Source organism: Heterocephalus glaber, unplaced genomic scaffold, assembly GCF_053883595.1.
Source record: "Heterocephalus glaber isolate CG9 unplaced genomic scaffold, H.glaber_assembly_v1.0 deba00001504, whole genome shotgun sequence".
In the NCBI taxonomy this organism is placed as follows: domain Eukaryota; kingdom Metazoa; phylum Chordata; class Mammalia; order Rodentia; family Bathyergidae; genus Heterocephalus; species Heterocephalus glaber.
This window is the reverse complement of record NW_028258324.1, coordinates 55,886,663-55,912,373: the sequence shown is the minus strand read 5'-3', so window position 1 is coordinate 55,912,373 and position 25,711 is coordinate 55,886,663. Positions and strand designations below refer to the sequence as shown.

Genomic DNA, 25,711 nt, shown 5'->3' with positions numbered 1-25,711 from the left:
TCCTCACTGACTACCTTCTCATTTTCTTTCATGGAACACACCCATTTATATCCCTGTGGTTGTTCTCATGGATGATTTGTTTAGTGTCTGTTTCTCTGTGTGTTCCCTGAGGTGAGCACCATCCCCTTTGTTTACCACCGACCTGCACACACACCCAGCACACTGTTGGGCAGAACCCAACACACTCTTCCTTGGTGGATGAGAAAATGAAAAACGGATGTGGAACACTGACCATATATTTTCCAAGCCAGAAAACAGCAAAAAGAGGTTAAGTGTTCAAATATGAAGAAATGAAAGGTTACCTGACATACTTTCGATTAACCACTAGTTAAAGATATTAGGGTTTTGATTCCAGGTGAGTATAACACGTAACCCTGTGCTATTCCTAGCCCTCTGCCCGTCGGTCTGTATCACACACTTGAATCATGGTGGAAACCTACCCACTCTGAAACACAGTAGGGAAATGTTTTAAACTTAGGCAGTGGCTGCCCATGAGTGCACGCACCACAGCTCCTGGGCTCTGCAGCTCCCTCCCCTAAGTACAGCTCAGGGCCACGAACATGGCCACTGTGGTGGATGTGGGGAGAGTAAGGCAGCCTTGTACTGCACCACTACGAAGCACCTTAAATCAGTGCCTCCAAAATGTCTGTGATGCAGGACCAGCTTTGTCCAACTCAGACCAACGGCAGACACCTTTTTAAATGCCATCAAAATAAGTTATTAGAAAAATAAAATGCCACTTGTAAAAAATGGCAAAGCCAAATTGCTACAAAAATTTCTAAGTGCTTACTTTCACTTTCCATGCTTATTTCTTTACAGAACCACATTCAAAAGTGCACAAACTAGTGAAAGACCAGCACTCATCTGTGAACCACAATCACGTGCACGTGCATATGAGTGTGTGTGTGTGTGTGTGTGTGTGTGTGTGTATTTGGTTTGGTTTGGTTTGGTGGTACTGAGGATTGAATCCAGGGCCTTGTGCATGCCAGGGAAGCAGTCTACCACTGAGCTATATTTGCAGCCCTTTTCACTTTTCCTTTTGAGACAGGGTCTTGCTAAGTCACTAAGTTGCCTAGGCTGGGCTCAAGCTTGCAGTCCTCCAGCCTCAGCCTTCTAGAGTACTGGCATTACAGGCATGTACCACCACACTCAACTGCCAGTACCTTTTAATTTTGAGACAAGATCTCTGCAAGTTGCCCACACTGGCCTCAAACTGGTGATCTCCTCGCCTCCCCAGCAGTGAAGATTACAGGCATGTGCCATCATTCCTGGCTGTGAACCACATTTAAGTAGCAAAAAGATGAAAACCCTATATCCCCTAAAAATGCTTTCCTTCCCTAGAGGGGAGACATCAGATATAGAATTCACTGACTCTGCTAGCACAGGGGATTTGGGAAGTCTGCTGTGAAGATTAATGATTAATATAACCTTGGCATGTACAGTGATAGTCTAAAAGCCACAACAACTAACATAACAAACCTTCATAGAGTGTTTTCCAAAACTCTCCCCATAACACCTGATAAGTGTTCCCACCGAGCCTCAGGAAGAGAAGTCACATCGTGGATAAGTGTCGAAACCCCAGGAGGAATGAAGATGAGCTGTTCCCTGGGCACGCCCAGTAGAAGGGAGGCAGAGGGTCAGGAGCGGTGCCTTGGGGCCCCCAGCACTTCGAGGCACTTACGCTCTCTGGAACTCTGGGATGCTGAAGATGGCCTGCATGACAGAGCTGAGATAGCAGCTGTTGCCCAGGTTCTTCAGGCCCGTGTACCCGGGGCCATACATGGGCTTCAGCTTTGTCCCCGACTCCTGGATCACTTCCCACTCACTGACCCTCGGCTTGATGTCATTGTCCCGGAGCCTATTCTCTGTCTGGGGCAAAGTCATCAATGAAAAACAACTTTAAATATGATTTCTGTTCAAAGATTATGTCTTACGAATTATTTCTAAAGTCAGTGGATATTTCTAGTATCTCCCCACCCCCAATTACATGGAGAAATACACAGTCTAGACTGTGAGAGATGATGATAATTACACAAAAATGTCAATGCGCTTAATGCCACAGAATTACAAACTTAAAATGGGTTAAATGGCAGATTTTGTTATATATATTCTACCACAATTAAAAAAATGAAAAATATATTTTTTTAAATGGGAAAAGAGAGAAAGATTGAGAAGGAAGAAAATGGAAGGAGAATGAAAAACAGGAACCAAAAAAAGAAATCCAAAGACCAAGGGAAGATGCAAAAAAGGCAAGGAAAAAAAAACCATGGGAACCACCTTCCAAGAGGAAGAAGGCTTAAAGAAACATGAAGAAAAATAAATTAAAAGCCAGGTATAAGTAAAAAAGAGGAAGCAGCAGAAGAACAGGAGAAGAGGGTAGCAGCCTGGGAAGAAAGTGCTACAAGAAAACATGCATATTTAAATAGTACCTCAGAGGGAAAAATACTGCATAGTCATGATATCGACTTAAAAACACAAGATTAGGGGCTGGGGATTTAGCTCAGTGGTTTTGCCGCCTGCTGTGCAAGTGCAAGGACCCGAGTTCGATCCCCAGTACAAAAAAAAAAAAACACAATACTAAATGAAGCAAAGCTTTTCCACCAATAATAATGTGCTGGCTAATTGTTCCATCACCCCAGAAGCTCTGCTTCCCTTCCTGAAATTAATTCAAAATGGTGTTGAGCACAGATCATTTTAAAGGTCATCTTGCTATACCTTCTCCTTTTCGTGAACAAAAAGTGATTCACACAATGGACTATCAAAAGAGACAAATTTTGCAAGTAAACTCTAATACAACAAAAGTGTACCCGATGGGGCACCATTTTTTGTTACAATATTTAAAAGCAAATCTAAGCTGGTAATCAAAAGAAAATGCTAATTAATTAAATTTAAGAAGTACATGCAAAATTAAAACACAAAATCTAAGAAATAAAGATTCATGTTAGAGGAATTATATATTAAGGAAACCACAGCACCCTCGCCCACTCCCTCACCCTTCTCACCCACCCCAAGTGGAATTAGAGAAAAAAAAAAAACCTTCTCACCCCATGCATGTGAAGCATATCAATTCCAAAATGTGCTAAATGCTTGGCCAAGTGAGGATCCAAAACAGGTTCCTCTTCTTGAAAAGAATAAACATCTAGAGGAAGAAAAGAAATAAGCTCTGAGTTCTGTAATCAAGTCATCCAATATTTCAATATGTACTTATTGCATTCTTACTGTGCACCAAGCTCGGAGTATATCAATGAACAAAACAAAAAATTCCTAACATTAAACTAGGAAAAGGACAGGAAATAAACAATAAACATAATAAGTAGGTATAAATTTTGTAAATAGACACATATCAATTCTATTGACATTGCAAAACATTAAGAAAAAAAATTTTCTGAAACATGGACAAAAAAGAACAGCACCTGAAGTTAAAATAATTGAGATGAACGTAAAGGCCTAATATGTGACTTTTCTAACCAGACCCACAGTGGCATAAGCCTAAGATCAGAAGAGGGAAAGGCCATCTGCCATGGTGGGAGATCTATGGGGGACACGGTGAATACAGTGCCCCTGAGTGGCAGATCGCACCAAACAAACTACACCAGTGGAACCCTCCATTCTTAGATCTCCTCCTCCTGATTCACACCCCTTTCTCACATCCCTTCTTTCCTATTTTAGTGTCCACAACTCACAGAATCCATGAAAGGCTTGTGCAAACTGCCTGGTACCACCCCCCCGACATGCCCACCTCATGGCACACACAGCAACAGGGGTGGTGCCCAGAGCTGCAGGGCACCCCAGGCCCTGCTCTCTAGCACACGGAGTTGGAAGCTCTGTTCTGGGGTGGGCAGCCTCGTTCCTCGGGATAATAATAACCCACCTGATAACACGATGCTGGATGCTGAACCTGACTTCCAAAGTGCAGTGCATGGGCCTGAATCTGCAGCGGCCCCTGCGCTCCTTAGAAATCCAGAATCTAAGGCCCCACCCCAGAACCACCAAATCAAAGTCTGGGTTTTACTAAGACCCCCAAGGGCACAGGAAAGTTTTAAAAGCACTGTTTACAATTTTCAAAGCTATGAGATCCCCTGCCTTATCTGTCCTCATCAATGCCACGTGGGAGAGGAACAGGCATTTTCAAACTCATCCTAAAGAGAGGAAAAGATGCTCCTAAAGGTTAAATAATATGTCCTCAAATCCCACCAGTGTCCAAGAACCCAGATACCTGACTCCCTCGACATCAGAATAGTCCTTAAGCTATCTCAGAATGCCAATGATGGAGCACAACATGACCTAGTCCTATTCACAGGAACAGAGATCAAAAACCACAATTTCTTCATTTCTAAATTTGAAAAACAAATCTATTACAAAAAAAATAAATATAAAGGTATCATTATTTAGGACCATAGAAGACAGGCTGCCTATGGAGTTTCTTACTCCTAGAACATCACTAGAAAAGTATATTGTAACTCATGGATACTATGATGACCCTATGCCCTTTACCAAATATGTGCAGACTCACTGCCCCCAAAGGAAGTCAGTCTTTTTATTTTTAATAAATTAAACATTGTACAACTTCCTTTTCTACTCCTCTTCCCCTAAATGCCCATTTTAACTTACACATAATAGCCTTTGTTTATATTTGTTTTATACTATAATTCAGTATTCTCAAAAGCAAAAAGAAGAGACAAATTCCCCAGCCCAATTAAAAAAAATATTTCCAAAAAGTTTAAATACCGAAAAACCCCTATGAACTAGCAACTTAAAACACATACATCGACAATATTTTTAATCTATGAAGAGGAACAGAAAAATATCACTCAAATTCCAGCTCCAGGGGAAAATGGTGCTCTCTAAGAACTTTCTCTTTGGTTATTATCAACTAATGAGACAGTTTCAAAGACTTAAGACTAAGCTGCTAATTATCAAAGACCTATTAGAAAATAATAAAATTGCTAGAATTACACCATTAGCATTGGCCTAGGATTTTGAAATAAGTGAAAAATCACTCCACCTTCTATGTATCTTAACTCGTTAGGCTCCTGTGACACTGAGAAAATAATACTTCCTACCTGGAGTTACTAAATGTCCGAAGATACAGCTTGATTTGGTAAGACATGATAGCTATTTCTTACTTCAATAAAAATAAGTTTAGTGGATAACGTACAAGAAACCTAAAAATAAACTGTGATGCTTAATTCTGACCATGATGAAGAATTTATAAATGATATGTAGTCATAGAAAAAAACTGTAAGGCTGAAAATACTGCCTTGTATGGTTTTCATTGGGAAATTTGTTTTATTTGCAACTTCAGCTTAGCAAAGTTAGGTCTTAGCTCAGAAACTATCATAGCAAATAAGCACTGCTTGACAAGGATTGCCCTCCACACTCTCCAGCTTGGCCTAAAACTTGGAGCCAAGAATGACAGCTTTGAAGTCCATGGAGGGATCTTCCCAGGAATAGCCCAAGCCCTGTTTCATGAGTAACTACATTCATTTTAGAAATAAACCCATCATAATTTCATCTCAAGTGAAATGACAAACTAAATGACAGAGAGCATGAGCCAGCACTCCAGAGAGAAAAGATGAAAGGAAATTTTTAGAACAGGAATACCCCGCTCATGTGACAAGCATGTTAGAAAAAGAGTATGTGTGATAAGTTCAAACACCAAAGAAGGGAAAAGTTAGGAACAGAGATGGAAACTGAGACTGAGACTGGGAACAAAATTGGACTGTAAGAAATAGTACCAAGTGGTAATAATTTCATATCTCTGAATGGGAAGATTTCTTTTACTTTTATCTTTGCTATTTTTCACAAATTTATGATAATACTGATTGAAAAAATGTTCTACAAGTAATTCCCAAAGATTACAATGATTATCTTGGATGGTATGCTATTAAAACAGGGTGCCACTGGTCAACCTTGCTCAAGCTACTTAGATTAATCACTCATTCATTTATTTATTCATCATATTCAACAAATATTTACTGAACACAAAATATACATGGTTACTGAGGATATAAATCTTAAATAAATGGGCAGGGTCCCTGCCTTCATAAATTTAAATATTACTACTTCAAATAACCTTAGAAGGAATGCTCGATGGGGGGAAAGGATCTCAACTAAAGTCTTCTTGACTAAGACTCAGTCATGTAACCTACAGCTCTTTTCCTAAGCCCCAGAAAACAGCAGAGGTAAAGATGAATCTCACAAGTTCTTGTGTTTATAAAGAGAATCAGGGAAGGTGGCTTTGCTTCCTTGCTCACAACCCAAGTGGAGAGAAGACCAGAACTGCTGATCAAACACCAAGTAAAAACTCAGAGAATAGAGGCTGAGGGAAGGTTCTCTTCAGATAAGTGCTGACCTGTCCACCCAAACCACACCTCTCCATGATAAATTTATATTTATGAGTGTATATTTGTGTGCTGGTGCCATCTGCCACCAGCAGAAAAAGAAGAGAAAGGAGAGACTGCTCCAGCAATTACACTAGAAAAATAGTCACAAAATGAATGAAGTCAAGAGGCATGAAAGATTACATTAAAGGAGTATACTTCCTGGGCCAGACAAAACTCAGACTTACCACCAAGACAGCAAAATTGATAAGAGTAAAAAGATACTGATAAATTTAGAAAAGAAAGAAAAAAGGTGAGTCAGAGGAGCAGATTCTATTGGCACACCTTCCTCTACCTGTTTACTCCACAAATATTTACTAATTATCTACTATGTTCCAGAGGCTAGGCCACATGCTGGAGATATAACACTGGACAACAAACATGGCACTCAGGGCCTGCTGTCCCAGGTGACCACCATTAAGCAAACAGTTGCAGGATCCAGTGAAAGGTGCCATGATGGTACAGCATCAGGTACTACAAACATAGCGGTGGCACAAGCCAGGTCAAAACTAAATTGAAGTAGTCAATGCCTTGATTCCAAACCCTCAGGCTGTGAGAAACTCAAGGGAGTTTATGCCTAGGTCAGGGGTGACTATGACTGAAGTACAAAAAGCAGCTTGAGGTGTTGAAGGGCTGTTAGAGACAATCGGACGGGCCATCTCAGAGCTGCCTTGGGCATACCTGAACAACTCTCCTACCATCACCCATAACACTGAAGCACCTTCTGAGGTAAATAACTAGTTTCCATGAGGGAATGAAATAGATCCTGTCCTGCCTCCATCTCCCTTTACTCCCTTCCCATGGAGAACCTGCTCCTAGTTAGGCCAAAACAGTGTCTTCCTCCTCCCACCGGAAAGCTTTTGTTTGTGTGGTGAGCAGTTTCCTGTTTTGTTTGTTGTTGTACCCATAGGGACCAGAGTGGAATTGGATATGGGGCCCGTTTTTATGACATATGCCACCACCATGACCTAGACTGGGGATCAGGGATTCCTGGGCAAACTAAAATCTCCGTGGAGACCTCAAGGGTAGAAAGTTTCTTGCTGAGCACATACATCCTCCTTCGGGGAGAGGAAACCAGGATGAGCAGATCATACCACCATTAAATACCTGAATCTATAACCTTCTTGGATTCCATATTCACTAAGCAATCTTCTAAATATAATCTGGCTTCCCACAGGGAAGGAATGTACTGGTTGAGCTGACATGACATCCCACTTACCGGCAGTTGTGGTTCTCATTATGACCTAAAAAACAAATGCCGTGACTTTGAGATTTTGTCTCCAGTGAGTTGAATTAGCCTGAAGGGCCACAGAGTGTGGAAGACCAAGCCCTAGGCAGGGGTCCTTCATCAGGACGGGACCCCCGCCCCCACCAGATGGGGGACCCACTTTCCTAAGCTTCCAAGTCCACAGGCTCATCAATAGAAACTTAAGGAAAGTTTATATGTGATTTTACTAATTCATTTGGCATTTAAATAAAGTTATAGCTAACAAACTATTAGATAGATTTAAGGGAAACAAAACAGAATTGATACAAACCATGAACTAATATGAAATGATAATCAGACTGAAAAGTCATTTTTATTAAACCAGCACTACACGACACAAATAGAAATCAAAACCTTATCTTTTTTCAAATTACCATTATTTCAACTAGATGAATTCAAGAACCCTCATGACAGGATATATAATCTGCATTGTTGTTGCCCAGTGTCTTGTATATTCGAGGTATTTTGTTTGTTTGTCCGTTTTTCTTTTCTTTTTTTTTTTTGGTACCGGGGATTGAACTCAGGTCCTTGCACTTGCACAGCAGGTGGCCAAACCACTGAGCTAAATCCCCAGCCCCGAGTGTCTTGTATATTCTATGAATGAAGAACAAGTATAAACTCAAATATTGTCAATTATGTAAGACAAACTTTATTTTTTAATTAAAAATTTTATTGGAATAAAAGATATATTGTCAATAATCCTCCTGAAAATATTGCTTCTTGCTTCAGACACACTTATCCCATCACTCTTGACACTTTGTGAAGGAGTTCTGGAAATTTCTCTTGATTTAGTGTCTTTAATTTTGTTGTTGTGGCTCCCCTGATGTGCTGGATTGATTCAAAACATCTACCTCTCGTGGTAGTTTTGACTTAGGGAAAAAGCCAGAAGTCATGCAGTGCCAGACTCAGTGAGCAAGGTAGATGACGACACATTGTAATGTTTTTATTTGACAGAAGTTGCTGTAAATGTTTAATCAGTGAAGGGTGATCAAAAGATATGGTGCATATTTAAGTAAAAATAAATGTGTGACAATAAAAGACAAATTGCCATTAATTCCCCTCAAAATACTCCCCCTCACTTCAAAAACACTTCTCCCATCGATCTTGGCAATACCTTTTACTGCAAAGATAAGACAAACTTTAAAAGCTCTACCTCCTTAACAACACTCCACACACACAGACACACACACACACACATAAACACATGCATATACACATACTTAACTATGGTAGATAATAGGTTAATGTTTTTAATAACTAAAGAGTTCTTAAAAACTAATGTGAAAAACATCTACACATATGCACCTACTAAAGTATCACCCAAGAAATTTACAAAAAGAACTACAAACGGCCAAGAATGCAATGAAAAATGTTCGGCATCACTAGAAAAGCAAAATGAAACAAGCTACCAGAGCAGCAAAGGTTTTTTTTAAAGTTTTAACATCCAAGTTAGTCAAGGATTTGTTGAAATGGGTACTCTCATATGTTACTGGTGGCAATGTAAATAACAACACTTGTGTAGAAGAGAAACATGCCAATTAAAAGTGGGAGGGGTAGGGGAAAGGAAAGAAGGAAATGGAATTAATATGAGAAAAGGAAAAAATGGAAACAAAGTCTTTGTAAATAGGGAGGGATGGAGGGGTTGAAGGGAGGGTAGGGGGACGGGGAAAAAATAAGAACCAAGAGAGATTATGTAAAGGTACAAATTTCCAATGATGAATCTCATTACATTGTATACCTAAAATATGCCAATAAAATTCTTTTTAATTTAAAGATTTAATCCTTTTTACTTAGAAATCTATCTAAAGAAATAATTAGACACACATCCAAAGACTTGCACATTTATAAAAATGTTCTTCAGAATATCAAACAGAAACTGTAACAACTCAGAAAGGAAGAGTGAAATGATGTAGGGAGCCATGATGGAATATTGAGGAATATTTAATAACATGGAAAAAAAATAAAGAAAGAAAGATAAGAATAAATTTATACAGTGATCCAATTTTTGTGAAAATGTGGAGGTGGGGTTAAGAATTGATTAAGTCCTTAGGGGCCGGGGACTTAGCTCAGTGGTTCTGTCTCCTGCTGCACAAGTGCAAGGACCCGAGCTCCATCCCCGGTATCAAAAAAAAAACAACAAAGAATTGATTAAGTCCTTAGAAAAAGGGAAAAGATTGATACAAAACACCAATGAAAGCAGTGAGTAATCTGGAGGTTTTACTTTTTTATTTTATTTTATTTGTCTAAATCTCTTTCTCTGTATTTTTTTTTGCATATGTTACACTGAACACATGCTTCTTGTATAATCAAAAGAAAAATACAAAATGTTCCTTCTTCACTTTTAAAGAAAAGAAGCTTTAGATTTATCTAAATGGTTTAAAAATAAGCTTCGGGCAAATTAAAGATGCACAGGCAATAGAATGAACCTTTGCTTTCAATATAGATGTATTTAAATAGAACCTAACTATTTAAATGTTTGTGTGCCAGTTGGTTTGTCCAACAAAATTACTTTTTACAAATAAGTGAAGATTTTTGCATGAAATCCAAAGATTAATAAGACATAGCCCTGACTTCAAACAGCTGAAAATATGGAAGAACTAGGCCACATGCACAAATGGTTATACCCTTGGTCCAGTTCTGAGACTTGGATTGTAAATAATGGCCTACAAACTCACTACAAAAGATAGCATAGAAAGTAGGAAAATCTGGATTACAATATTCTCCCCTTGCACTTTTACCAAAGAGAATTCCTACCTTGCAAACCTTTCTGTAACCCCACAGCAGGACAAGGAGGTTTACACAACAGTCACCCAATACCCAGTACGGAAGAACAATGATCTGTAAGCACGTGCTGCAAACAGGGATCCAAATGTGTGTCTGAATTTCCTCTTTAAACCCTGGAAGATTTAAAATGAGACCTGGTTCCTGTATAGGCTCATTTACCTTGGAAGAAAATGCTTGGTACTAGCACCTGGGCATCTTACCGTCACTTTTCTCTAATGAATAAAAATAATTCCATGAAATTGGGAAGCAGGAAAATTCTCCAAATGTGAAACAAAAGAATCCTGACATGACTTTAATTATAGAATGAGTGAGAAACTAAGCCAGCTCACTGGAAAAGCAATGGTTGGTGAGAACTGTCCCATAACTGAATGAAAGGTACGGCCAATTAACTCGGAGGCAAGCTAATTCAGATACAGAAAGATAACCAAGAAGGAGGGAAAAGCACTACCTTACCTTAAAGCAAGGAAAAAAACAGACTAAATAAAGCTGGGAAGATGGAGAAGACTGGGCTGGGTGTCGCCAGATCATCTTTGTTTAATAGATGTTGTCAAGGATGATTAGGTGACAGGATCTTATAGCCACTGCTCAGTATTTAAGTTTCTCATTCTTGACCAGCTATTATTTTCATTTTCCATCACAAAACAGCAGAAGGAATTAACTGTACAAACATGGCCAAGTGCTAGTGTGTTAGAACACACGGCATGAGAGCAAAAGAAACAGACTGGATTCTGCAGCTAACGGCCCAAGTAAGAAATCACTCTTGTCCTTCAAAGCACATGAATTCTATCACTGCCAGGCAGTTTCAGTGCCTGAAATGAATGGTAGGGCTTCTGTCTCCTGTAGTGGATTCAACTATGCACAAGGACTTCAAAAATCCTGTTTCCTGTTGCCCGTGAACTAGCACAAACAATCAACAAGTGGGATCTCTTCTTATTAAAAGGCTTCTGCACAGCAAGAGAAACCACCAGCAGTGTGAAGAGACAACCCACAATGTGGGAAAAAATCTTCACCTGCTCTTCCTCAGACAAAGGTCTACTATCTCGAATCTATAAAGAACTTAAAAAGATCAGACCTCCCAAATTTAAAGACCCAATCTGAAAATGGGCATCTGAAATGAACAGACATTTCTCAGACAAAGAAGTAGAAACAGCAAATAAACACATGAAAAAATGTTCAACATCCCTGGTCATTCAAGAGATGCAAATGAAAACAACGCTGAGATTCCACCTCACTCCAGAAAGAATGGCTGCTATCATGAAATCAACCAATAACAAATGCTGGCGGGGCTGGGGGGAAAGAGGAACCCTGCTCCACTGCTGGTGGGAGTGTAGACTGGTGCAACCACTGTGGAAATCAGTATGGAGATACCTCAAAGAACTAGGACTGGAAGTCCCATTTGACCCCGCTATTCCACTGCTGGGGATCTTCCCCAAAGAATTAAAAGAATCATACCACAGTGATATTTGTGCACCCATGTTCATAGCAGCACAGTTTGTAATAGCTAAAACTTGGAAACAGCCCAAATGCCCATCAACTGGAGACTGGATAAAGAAAATGTGGCTTTTTTTATAAAATGGAGTACTACTCAGCCATAAAAAATGAGATATTAGAGACATTTATAGCTAAGTGGATGCACATTGAGGCAATACTCTTAAGTGAAATAAATAGGACACACATGAATAAATACCAAATAGCTTCTCTGGTGTGAGAAACGGAAAGTGTAAATAAGGACTAAATGTATAATAGGTAATGTGAAATAGGAAGAAAAGGGGCAAAGGGGAAGGAAGTGGGAGGGCTAGGGGAAAGGATAGAAGGGAATGGGATTAATATGAGAAAATGGAAAAATAGGAACAAAATCTTTGTAAATAAGGAGGAATGGAGGGGTTGAAGGGAGGGCTGGGCAAGGGTGAAAAATAAGAACCAAGAGAGACTATGTAAAGGTGCAAATTTCCAATGATGAATGTCATTATATTGTATACCTAAAATGTACCATTGATTAGAATGAATAATCAATAATGCAAAATAGGAAGAAAAGGTCCAAAGTGGTAGGGGTAGTGGGAGGGGCAGGGGAAAGGAAAGAAGGGAAAGGAAAAATGATGAGAAATGGAAAAAATGGAAATAAAGTCTTTGTAAATAGGAAAGGGTGGAGGGGGTGAAGGGAGGGCTAGGAATGGGGAAAAAATAAGAACCAAGATGCATTATGTAAAGGTACAATTCCCAATGAGAAATGTAATTGTGTTGTATACCTACAATGTACCAATAAAAGAATTTAATACAAAAAATAAAAAATAAAAAATAAAAATCCTGTTTCCTGCTTCTGCCTTCTTAGCCAAGAGAAGCACAAGGATAATAACAGCAGCTAACTTTTATAAAGGCCTGACTATGTACACTGGCTAAATGCTTTATGCTCATTAATAAATACAAAGGAGGTACCATTGCTGTCTTCAAAATGAAACTAAAGCCTTGAAGGATTAGAAATCTTGTCTAAGATCTCACAGCTAATCAAAGGCAAAATCAGGATTCAAATTCAGGCTGAGTTCAGAGCCAAAACCTTCCATCTGTAAGGATTAAGAGCTTGGTTAAATCTAAGAAGCCACTGCACATTCCCAAATTTCGTACAGACACTCACCTGCCCCATCAGGAGTGATGGTTCCCAACTTCACAGCCAAAGGATAGCCCATGTCTCTATAATGCTCCAGCGCATGCCCATTACCCCCAGAGCTGTCAAAGAACCACTTTCCACACAGGATGGAGCCGTCGGTCAAATTCAACCAGAGGTTCTCCCGAAGGTCACACCTGGCACACTTCCAACCACTGGAAAGTCATTGGACAGCAGTCAGAACACCCCAAATAATTAACATCTGAGAAGACAGAGTGTCTCAAATTGCTCAGTCACAGGAAATGCTCAATAGAATACCAGACACTGGTGCTTCCCTACAGGCCCCTCAAGACAGTACTTTTGGGGGCTGGGGTGTAGCCAGTGGCAGAATACATGCTTAGCATGCACAAGACCCTGGGTTTGATTCCAGCACCCAAACAAAAAGACCCATTATCATTACCCCTCCCAGAGCAGCTGGACCACTCAGAACCCGGCCAGGGAACCAGCACCCAGATTGGATCGGCTCCTCCAGGTGTCTCTTGTGGCTCCTGTACTTTAGAAAACTGACACATGACATGGGGATAGGAGGGGAGCTCATTTCTTCTAAAGTCACAAATGAGGAACAGCGAAGTTTGAACAATTTTTAAATATTAAAGATCCTGCGTGAATATCTAAGAAAATGTGCAATTGATAATTCATTTTAAAAAGGTAGGAAAGCAATGCTCCTTTGGCCAGTTTTAGGAGCTAAAGTCCCATTTTGCTATTTGACTTTCACCTTGGAGGAATCCTGACTCCATTGTCCAGCTGGGTGAGGTTATTGGCATATTTAGATACTGGCAATTCATTTTCCCATGTGTCTGGGTCCTGCTTTCTGTATGGAGATTTCGAGCTGAGAACTGCATCACAAGCAATTGTTACCTACAAGATAAACCCAGATGTGACATATAAAAACAGTCTGAGAGAATAGCAACTTCTAGAAGATGAACTTAAAAGCCTGTTAATAAATATAGCTTACCTGAAGAAAACGCAAATATCACAACTGCCATAAGAGCAATACTCTGGCTTCCTGCACACTCCCTAGATCTAGCTAGGTTTTTGTCCCTGACCTGGAGTGTGGAGCATTGGCAATGGCACAGAATAGCAAGGAACCAAAATCAGTTTGTAGGCTCAAGCTTAGGTACCAGATTAAACCATTCCTACCACTTAGCAAGCAAGTGAAAAGTATGAGGTGAACAATTTACTAGGGTGAAAGTAGGTACAGGAATGCCCAGAATTTACCCAAGTGGTGTGTTTTCCTCCTAACAAATGTACACCCAGATATCTGATATGCTCAACTCATCACACAATGGCATGTAGTCAAGGCCACTCAAATGGAAGGTACACAGCACGGCTCCATTTTTTAATCTGGTGCAAATGTGACCCCGGATGGGGACATGCTTAGGTGTCTCCATGCCAGATCAGTCCTCATCATGAGCAAATATGTGATGTCCTTCTTGGCACCAACTGAGCAGGAAAGGAGGAAGACAGATTCTGTCTTCTTCCAAATCTAATGAATCCTGGCCATATGCTACTATCAAATTTGCTGCTTGCTTAAAGCTATCAGCTATTTCTAGCTGTTCTAGTCATTTTTATTCTGGTGGCAAGGTGAAATGGACAGCCACTTTGGAAAACAGTTTGGCGGTTCCCTAAATGATTAAAGAGAGTTACCATAAAACTCAGCAGTTCTATAGCAGTGGGGATATAGCCAAGAGAGAGGAAAATATGTGACCACACAAAAACTTATAAACCAATGTTCACAGTAGTATTTTGTAAGAAAATGGAAATGACTCAAATGCCTGTCAATGATGAATAGAATGTATAATAAAATGTAGTATGTTCATACAATGGAATATTATTCAGCAGTAAGAGGGATGAAATACTAACGTATGCCACATGGATAAATCTTGAAAATACATGCTAAATGAAAAGCAATCACAAAGTAACACATTTTATGACTCCATTTATATGAGATGTCCAGAACAAATAAATCTACAGACAGAAAGTACCTTAACAATTACCAGAGGCTAATGAGGAAGAGGAGGGGTTGCAGAATGATGGCTCAGGGATATGGGGTACTTTGTTGGGATAACAAAAATATTCTAAAATTAGATAGTGGTGATGGATGCCCAACTCTGAATATAATAAAAGCCACTGAACTGTTTTTAAAAATGCTTAAGACAAAAACAAAATTTGTACTCTACCTCACTAACATCCTGCACAATCAGCTGACCATTTTTCCCTGAGCGTTACCGACAACTAACCCTATACACAATTAACACATAATGGAAGAAGTTGCCTTAGTTTCCATGCCACCCCTCACCAAGCCCATGGGAAATTTCTACAAATCCTCCAACAAAAATATATCTGGAATCTGCCCCTCCTCCATTTCAGCCATGGTCCTAGCTGCCGTCATGGCTCACCCAGACGACACCCCGCAGCCTTAGTTTCCTTCCACCCTTGCCTTCTCTTCTCTGCCCAGAAGTCACAGTAATCTGCTGTAAAAATGAGGTCCTATCCTTCTGCAGCATAAACTCTCCATTATACATAGTGCTGATAATTGATGAGACTTGGCCAGGCACAGTCAGGAACAAGAAAGCTTAGAATCCATTATGTAGCATCCCTCATGGTGGGTAAGTATATAATTAGCCTTTCCTTTCAATTATCAAAATTCATCTCCCACCACCTTTCAGAGACAGCTGTAAAACTCAGGGCTGAACACTCCGCGAGCCCCTTCCAGATTTTACACGTCTGGGCCATGCTGTGGTAGCACTTCTGGCCACAGCATTCTAACCTTTAGTGTGGCCAATTATAACCTCTTTGTTAGTTTCACCAACTACCTGGAACATTTCTCTGCCCTCCTCTGGATTTTCTCCACCCCCATTAAGATTAGTTTTAGGTGTTCTTGGGTGTAATGCACAATGATTTTCAATGAGATTCAGATGCAATCTTGCATCTTTTCTTTTATTTATTTTTTTTTTTTTTTTTTTTTGGTACCGGGGATCGAGCTCGGGACCTTGCGCTTGTGAGGCAGGCACTGGAACCACTGAGCTAAATCCCTGGCCCTCTTGTGTCTTTCTTTGAATTTCCTTCCTGCTGACATACAGCAAAATTTCCTGACATTTCTGGACTCCTAAAAAACACTGATCTATTGTTGAGAATATTACTGAAAATCACTTAAAGGTCTTTCTTATGGGTCCCAGCTAACACTCAGGCTCAACCTCCTATAATTATGCTGGGCATTATTCTCTCTTGGAGTTGTTACCTGGAGTGAAGTGAGGAAAGCATAGTTCAGTCCAAAGACTCTATAGGCCTGAAGTTTAGTGGTGCTGTGGTACTAGCTCAAGCTGGCTCATAAGAGTTGAATGTGAAATTGTAATAAATTTTGCACTCCAGTGTTGTAGCATGCTTGTCTATGGATGCTCACAATAGCCAAAGAATGGGAACACCTAAAGCGTCTGTCAACCCATGGTCAGATAAAGAAAATGCAACATACACATGGTAGAATATTATGATGCCATAAAAAGGACAAAACCCTGTCATTTTTGACAATATGGATGGAACTGGAGATCATTATGTTAAATGAGTTAAATCAGGCACAGAAAGACAAGTATAGTACTGCATGGTCTCATGCATGTGAAATCTAAAAATGTTGATCTCATAGAAGTTGAAAGTAAAATGGTCCTTACCAGGGACTAGGGAGGATATGAGGGCAGAGGGGAGGGGGAAACGTTATTTACTTTTTTCACATAAAGATTCCATCAAGCGTGAATGAGAGAAAAATAATTTCTCATGACATTTATGCATAATATGTTTCTTCTTTTCTGACAGCAGAAATAAGAGGTATGTCAAACAAAGGCAGTACAAACACAGTATTGCAGATACATAAGCTTTAGTATATAATTTCTGGGAATGGGATGAGGCAAGACCATTCTGCCCACTAATATATTTTTTCCTTGGTAACAGCCACACAAGCCAACACGGGGAATCTGAGAAAGCACAGGTAATTTAATTCTGAACACTGAGCACTTAGTAGGAGAAAAGATTGTTACTTTTAATAAGTGGAAGGTCAACAATAGATAAATACATGAAGTTCTCATTTCTGTGCTCTAATATGTATTTATAGAGTAGAGCTAGGGATTTAGCTCAGTGGTTCCGCCGTCTGCCTCGCAAGCACAAGGTCCTGAGTTCGATCCCCAGTACCGAAAAAAATAAAAAATAAAGTAGATCAGTAGGAAAGAGGTTAAATGGTAGAAGCCTTGTCCCTAGTAACGTGGAAACCCTATGCACAAATGTCCCATCTTGGTAGCAGCAAGTGAGCAGATGGAGAGTCGCATAATGTCCAGAAGACTTGGGGACTTAAAGACCTGGCTTTGGTTCTGGCAGTCTGAAGAAGGAAAAACTGAACTGGCATGTCTAACCTCAACCCACTCTGCCCTCTGTGACCAGGCTCCAAGTGGAAAAGAGGAAAAGAGAGGGGAGAGGGAAAAGGAAAGAAGATGAAGTGTTGGAAGCAATACAGGAAATGAGGAAAGAGCGGGAAAAACATTTAGGGGCCCCACGGATATTCTGTGCCCACTTACAGGGTTTGAGAATTAAAGAAAAACAACCTTTCCTCCCTTGTCACCACCACCCCTAGCTCTAAGCAGTTCAGGAAAATTAAGATCTCTCCATAAAACTGGATTGGAAAGAAAAGGGGGCCGGGGATTTAGCTCAGTGGCTTCACTGCCTGCTGTGCAAGCGCAAGGACCCCAGTTCAATCCCCGGTACCAAAAAAACAAAAAAAGAAAAGGGGAGGGGAGGGGAGGGGAGGGGAGGGGAGGGGAACTCACTACTAAAAATATAAAATCTAGAGAGTAGTCTTAGCTCTCACAGGGAACAAAACTGAAAAGAATGGGTTTACGTTTCCCAGAGCTCCCACAGACCTGTGATTTGTAAATGTCTGTTTCTTTTTATAACTGTGTTGCTGTTTTTTAGCAATGGAACATATTTAGTTTTTCCAAACAAAATCTCACGTGGAAGGACAATATGAGAAAACTGATAAAAATATCCTTGTCCCTCTGATCAGAAGACTGTCTCTCTCCAGCAGTCCCTGCATATGCTGGGTGAACACTTTGAAAATCTAAGGAACAGACTGCCATCTGGGGACAAGAAACCAGCCCACCCTGGAAGAGACTAGCCTCAGGGCCGATGATGTTCAAACAGTACTGGAAGGCGTAGGCAGCAAGGAGGGTGTATGGCCCAGTGGAGCTGAAACAGAACCCTAGGAGGCCCCTGTCACGGAAGAAAAGTGATGTGCCCATGTTCATGCTCATTCTTACCCTCATCTCTCATTCAACCCCCCTCCCTGCTCCATGCACACACAGCACACACGCACACACACACCTGACACAGAGTCAAGCGTGTCTAGCTAGCACCCGTGCACACTCACTGACCAGGGCTGGTAACTCCTCAATATTTGGTAGTGCTATTTCATAGTGGTCTGGGAATATAACAAGTTTGGCTTCATCTTCATATTCATAATCGTCGCTATTTAAATCGTCATCAGTATCTAGATCTGAGGAGAAAACAAAAACAAAGAACAAGAAGTGAGGAAAAAAACATCCCACACTAAGGCAGCTCTCAACAGGAAAGCCAGAAATCCACAAAGATGAGACCAAGGACATGACATTTACAATTTCCAACTGATATGACTGTCCATCTGCCCCAACCAGGAACAACAGTCCCTGCCATCTTTCCTATGTCATGAATATTTATTTATCTGCAACAGATGTATGAAGAAAACTGAGTCATATCACATAAAGCCCTATAGTTAGAACCAGCAAATGTTAAAGTCACCGAATTCTTAAAGATCTTTAAAGGAATAGATTGTTACTTATGATTTTGGGGGGTACCTGGCTCCTAGTTTCACAAAAATTGGCCATTTTATGGGAGAAAGTGCATGAATTTGAGAGTAAATAAACCAGGTTTAGGGCCAGGGATTTAGCTCAGTGGTTCTACTGCCTGCCTCGCAAATGCAAGGACCCAAGTTCAATCCCCAGTACGCAAGAAAGAAAAAAGAGAGAGAGAGAGGGAGGGAGGGAGGGAGAGAGAGAGAGAGAGAGAGAGAGAGAGAGAGAGAGAGAGAGAGAGAGAGAGAGAGACAGAGAGAGAGAGAGAGAGAGAAAGAAAGAAAGAAAGAAAGAAAGAAAGAAAGAAAGAAAGAAAGAAAGAAAGAAAGAAAAAAAAATCAGGTTTGATGCTCGCTGTAGAATTTATTGTTACTCTGAACCAATCACACTCTCTAAGCCTTACGGTTTCCTCATTGGCAACACACAGATAATAGTACTTATCTCACACAGTTTGCATGGAAGATAAATGAGAAATTATAGACAAGAGACTTGGTACATAATAGTCAATAAATAGTAATTATTATTTTAAAATAAAATCTCCCTCTCCCTCTTCTGCCTCTTGTCTATCTCTGTCTCTCCTTGTCTGCTCACCCATCTCTCTACAGTCACTGAGATCTTGCACAATAATCCAGAGGGAAAAACCCTATCCTGGCAGTAGCCCTGCTATCCTGAGGCTGCGGAGACTTCTCAGTAAGACGAGATCCTCCAGCCTATCAAGCCTTGATGTCTATCAAGTCATCGCCTCTGCTTGGTTAATCTCTGGTAAAGGTTAAGTGAAGGCTCAAGGAAATGTCTTGTCACAATATTTACATGGACATTTCAGTCTCATGGTTCACAGTGATGCCAGCATCACAGATCATGTTTGTATATTTATATGTTCAAAACTATGGTGACAAACTATTGCAATTGAGCTACATTCCAGTCACATGCACAAACCACACACAGATACTTGAATGCATGTGGAAACATAGGGTCTGTAGACAGAAAAAAAAGTTACTTTACTATAATCTGAAGCAGTCACCTGAGAACTGAAGGACCTAGCGTCTATCACTTTGTATGCCTTTAACAAGAAACAATTGTATTTTTGTGTACAACTCTGCTTTTTAATTGTCAAAGCGAGAACAGGTTGAAGTAAAAGATAAAATATAGCAAAAATACAGTCCAAATATTTTAATAAAAGATTAACTGGCCATACCCAGAGGAGTTCCTTCTCTGAATTAAAAAACAAACAAAAAAATCTCCCCAAATGTACTTCAAAAACCCTCCCAGGTCCCTGAGAAAAGAAGCTGAGTTGAGGTCCATTTTCCCAAGAAGCTCTGGCTCCCCAGGAGGAAAGGTGCCCTTAGCAAAAACGGGGCTCTGATTCCCAGCTCAGAGTTCGCTCAGCCTCACCAGACTGACTTTGTGGAGGTGTGTACTCTGCCTGTCCCACAGCTGCAAAATCCAACCAACTGTTCACCTTCACAGCAAGGGACAGCAGACAGTCCCTTGAGAATAGAATGGATTCTCTGACCCATTTCAGGAGGAAATGGAAAATGGAGTTTATTTAAATTTTCTGGCCATCTGAGTCTGCGATGGGTTTTCTAAACAGGCCAATGGCCAAAACTTTTCAAAATTTTCTGTTTTCAACCTATGTCTCATCAGGTATGAATGCTTGGGTGAAACCAAAAAAGTGGAACCTAAGCTCTCTGAGGTTCCATGGCAGCCCTTTGATGCTATAATCTCCAGGCAGAGAGGACTTAACTCATTTTCTTTCATTTGTGAAAACTGAGAGAGGAGACTTGATTAATTAACTTGAATATTTAACACTGTGACTCTGGTCTAATCACATTTTTAAATTTTTCTTTGTTTTTTATTAGTACATGTTTGCAGTACATAGTGATTACACGTATTGTGGGGAGTTTGCATGTATACATAACACATCTTAATTCTTTTACTTTCCCTTTCCCCTCCATCCCTCCACACTCCCTCCAACTCTTGTTCTCCTTCCTAATTTCATTTTTCACAATAAAGATACAAATGTGTACGTATGTGTAATAACTGCTACCGCATTTAATTAAAAATATACCGTATTTGGTATGTCATTAAAAAGCTGTTAAGGACCGGGGATTTAGCTCAGTGGTTTCACCGCCTGCTGCGCAAGCACAAGGACCTGAGTTCAATCCCCGGTACCAAAAAAAAGCTGTTAAGTAGTCATGCTGAAGGTAGTTGGGGATCCTGAAATCCTTTACCTCCACATCTCTCCTTCTTTCTCATAAAACACTGTTTTACATTAGCTTTTTTTTCTTGAGTTCACAAACTCTCTTAGTGTTGCAAGTTATCTTTCTGAAGACAATGTAACAGTGTCTCTGCCCATCTTAGAAACATTAATGAAGAGCTACCCAAGTTGTCCAAGTTCACAGCACCACTAAGAACTCCAGAAGCTGGAACCAGAACCAAAAAAATAAAAGCCTAATCATTCTGCTTATTTAGTACATAGGCCCAAATAACTAAGCATTTATGTTTTAACAACTTAGTAACCATTTGAAAAATTAATGCATATGTTAATTTTATTTCCTAACCACAGCTTATGGGATGTGTGCACATGCTGAGCACTGTACAAATTCTCTGAATCAGACTAAACATTGCCACTTTTATTTCTTCCTTCACATTGATCTTTACATCTTGCCTTTTACCATAGAAACCAAAAATTTTTTAAAAAACAGCTTCACAAAAAAGATGAAGTCATTCGATAGAATATAGGAAAACCTAATAGTAAAACTACATCATGGTTTATGCATTATTCCATCACTCTTCTCTTGAAGACTTAAAATATCCCTCAGTGCTCCTGAGTTCACTCTAGGTGGCTAAGAAGTTTGGGAATCAAACTCCCCACTGCTCTCATAAAATCAATAGTGAAGGTTGTAACCAAATGACTCAGTGGTTTCAATGTCACTCTTAGGCCACTGGACAAAGAATTATTCACAAAATCATCAGGTTACTGAAAGGGAAAAAAGGACTCAATCCAACATCAAGCAATGGCCATCTACACCTGATAGATGTTTATGAAGGGGGAGGGGAAGAAAGGGCATCATAACAACCACATTTAGTACTAGTGAAATAGTACTTTCTAATCAAAGAAACAAAGAGAAGCTGCTAGAGTTTTCTGAGTTCCCTCTCCATGAAGAGATCGCTCCAGAAGCTACGAGCTACCTTCCAGTATTGTCCCTTTCCTATTCAGTGACGCCAATTAGTAGAGTTTATTTTCCAGTCTCTAACCAGTGTGGCCATGTGTTCAAGTTCTGACCAGAAGAAATGTGAAAACTGCACAAAGATCTATGAGAGGCTGACAGAAGGAAGATGACTCTTGGGAAATGAGATTGTTTTTGTCCTTTCCCCTTTCTCTTTCCTGCTTTCCAGATGGGCAGTGATGGCTGGAGCTCCATCAGCTTTTGGACCAAGAAGTGACCATGAGTTTCAAAGTCACAGGCCAGGATGGGGAGAAAAGCAGAAATATGGGAAGAGTCTAGATCCCAGATGAACATGAGGCCATCACATCAGCCTGAACTTACTGCTTCCCAACATCCTCTACATGAGAAATAAGTCTGTGTCACTTAAAGTTTGTAATATCCTAAATATATCTTAAAGTTAGCAGAATGTTAGGGTTCTCTGTTACTTAAGCCAGAAGTAATCCTAATATGACCCACCACTGAAATTCATTTACAAGCTCTATTTAAATGAAGGAATTCCATTTACCTCAACACAGAGCTCTTCAGTGTGGCAAGAGAACAGTGCTTACTTCTAGGAGATGAGAAGCACCATGGTGAGGACTATCAACCAGGGCCTGAAAACCAAGTTCTCACTGGGATAAAGAAGCTAATGTAAAAACATTCAGGTCTAAAATAACAGGCATAAATGGGGCCTGGAACCAGCCCCACAATGTTAATGGAATTCCAGTTTAATTTTTTTAGGAATAAGCACTTTTGTTAGGCTGAGAGTTTTAGATGCAGCCTGTGGTTTACTAAGACGTGTAATGTTGAGTGAACTCAGAAGGTGACTTGTAAGGCAGAAGGAAGTCCACTGTAATTAAAAAGTGGATAGCAACAGAGGGATTCATGAAGCATTTAGTACAAAACCTCAGTGCTTTACCTTCATTTTTTAAATTGTGATTTGACAATATCCTTCACCTTCAAAATTACCACTAGAAGAGCTGAGAATGTTGCTCATTGGTAGAGCAATTGCCTAGCATGTTACAAGGACCTGTGTTCAATTCCAGCACTTCAACTAACAATAATAATCACCAGTGATGTAAAAGCAAGCCTCGAAATCTTTTCAGTAAAAGACACCAAGGTTAAAGACTAAGAGGTCAGCTAATTTCTTCAACCAAAAAACAAAAAAAGATGAAAAATAACTACATTAAATCAAAATGTTTAAATATTTCTACCTTCAAGAAGCCATGCTGGTGTCATTTAATTAAGAAGTTACATTATCTATAGATTGTGAAAGGGAAATAGAAGGATAACAACCAAGCATCAGCATGTACTCAATCATTTCAGCTTTGGGGCTCATTCTAGGCTGCTTTGGGTCTGGTTGGTTGACTGCAGTTGTATCACAAAGTCATATGGTAAATGGGAAAGATTAGCCAAGGTGGAAAAACCAACTGCAGACATGCCACATGAAGAAAACCATGAGTTACAAAGCAAGAGAGAGGTCAGCACAATCAGGTCCATGCAGAGTAAATGAGAATCAAACCAGGAAGAAAACTTGGCTCCCTGATTGTTTCAATGGTTTTACCTTTTAAAAAATTCATAGGTCTTTTCATTAAAAATAACATATTTGTTATAGAAAAAAGCTTACATACAAATAAGCAAAAAGAAGAAAATCAGTTTTATTTCCATCCTGTCACTGGGAAAGAGCTACTATTAACGATTTAGACTACATCATATTCTTCTAGACCCTTCTAGTCTCCCAGTTATATCTGTATATGTGGGTTCATGTATACACTTGTGTGGACACACAGATAACTATGCATGCACACATATATGCATATGCAAACCTCCATACATACAGACATACACATATGGATATAATGTGTATAAAGTTTTTAACCAAAACAAAATCATACTACACAAACAATTTTGAGATTTCTTTCAAATAATAATCCCGGGCATGATAGTAATACAACACTGTTTAGTCAAACACTATCAAAAAATTTTTATCCCAAGAAAATTATATCAGAATTTTAATGTGAAATATGAGCATAATTACATGATATAGAAATCAATAGTCATTTCCATAAACAAAACTGACTCTTCTGAAGGGGAAAATTAAAACATCACCATTAGGCAAACACCACAGTTATAATTATTACAAGGTAAAATCCACTTTTGGATACTAAAATTAATAGGTGAATCTCTGAGAAGAAACAAGACATTAGCACAGTCTCAAAGGAGCACCCCTGGGATGTTCATTAATTGCATTATAACTTCACAGTGAGAAATCCAGCAGACACTCCCTTAAGCTGTATCCAGTTCAATATCGCCAGTATGAAGACAGCAACATCAGGTACCTCCTGATACCATGCACTGAGAGGGACACATTACCTGGGTAGTAGTCTGTCTAGAATTTCCTAACTTCAGACTTTCATGAGAAAACATCAGACCAACCCAAACTGAAGAGCATCCTACAAATAACTGACTAGTACTCTTCAAAAGAGTCACAACTGCCAAAGACAAAAAAAAAAAACTCCAAGGAATGACCAAATTGGAGAGGAAACATAACTGAATACAATGTGGGAACCTGAACTGGATACTGTGACCAAAAAGGGACATCTGTGGAAAAATTGATGAAATCTGAATAAAGTCTTAATTTTGGCTAATTAAAAAAAAAGAAAAGAAAAAGTGGCTCTTCTTTAAAGTCATTGAAAAAAGAAATGAAAAGCAGGATCATAATTACTCTCTATTCACTGTAATTGCTTTAAAGCACTAACCCCAACTAAGACTTCTAAAAGCATCCTTCACCACCAGATAAAGGCAAAGTGGAGTCAGAGATTCTCAATTAAAATTGAGCCTTTCATCCTTTAATTGTAGAGCAATAAAGAACCTAGTGTTACTTCAAATTAGACATGCAAATGAATGTACACACACACAATCTGAGGACACAATTGATAACTATTTACATTACCTAAAAATATCTTGGAATTCCTCCTTTGTGGTAAAGCTCCACCAGATGCCCCTCTTACCTTCTGAAAAGAAAATAAGAGATCATTAAAATGCAGCCTATGAAATAAAGTTTGCAAAGCAAAAGCACCCCATTTGTAGTCAAAGTTGTATGAAAAGTTCCCACCTTTTATAACTGTTAAGAACTATTCAACTGGAACAGAGATTCCAGGATAAACAGGAGTGTAAGTAGAGCACAGTACCGCTGCTGCAACCGATTACTCTCACCACATTCTACAGAAACCACTTCAGGAAAGGGAAGTGGACATCAAAGGCCCAGGTAAAGTAGATGCTTAAACTTCAATCGCATGTGCTCCCAGGAAGGCTGGAGTCCACGTGAGATGAGGAGAGTGGGAAGATAGTCGTGGCTTCAAGAGGTCCAAATTGTGTTCCCCTCCTTACCCAGGGGACCCCCAGCTCGGTCCTGTGTATGATCAACAACCATTGCTGAAGGATTTAATAAGTGTCTATATATCATCCTGATACCCTGATCATATGAAACCTTCTTAAACATTTCTGGAGCGTGTTACATGACTGTGTTTGCCATCTTAACC

At 39.7% G+C, this 25,711-nt stretch overlaps 1 protein-coding gene across 3 annotated transcripts in view; it reads right to left on the bottom strand.

The window, feature by feature from the left end:
* Positions 1 to 25,711, bottom strand: part of Usp13 (ubiquitin specific peptidase 13) — a 111,082-nt gene that overhangs the window by 59,917 nt on the left and 25,454 nt on the right. For all 3 annotated transcript variants that reach the window (XM_087186560.1, XM_004834639.3, XM_004834640.3), the window contains exons 3-8: positions 25,123 to 25,183; positions 18,505 to 18,626; positions 13,809 to 13,951; positions 13,064 to 13,248; positions 3,045 to 3,139; positions 1,682 to 1,869 (exon numbers count right to left, since the gene is read on the bottom strand). In XM_087186560.1, the coding sequence (XP_087042686.1) occupies positions 1,682 to 1,869; positions 3,045 to 3,139; positions 13,064 to 13,248; positions 13,809 to 13,951; positions 18,505 to 18,626; positions 25,123 to 25,183 (794 nt within the window). The remainder of the gene's footprint in view (positions 1 to 1,681; positions 1,870 to 3,044; positions 3,140 to 13,063; positions 13,249 to 13,808; positions 13,952 to 18,504; positions 18,627 to 25,122; positions 25,184 to 25,711) is intronic.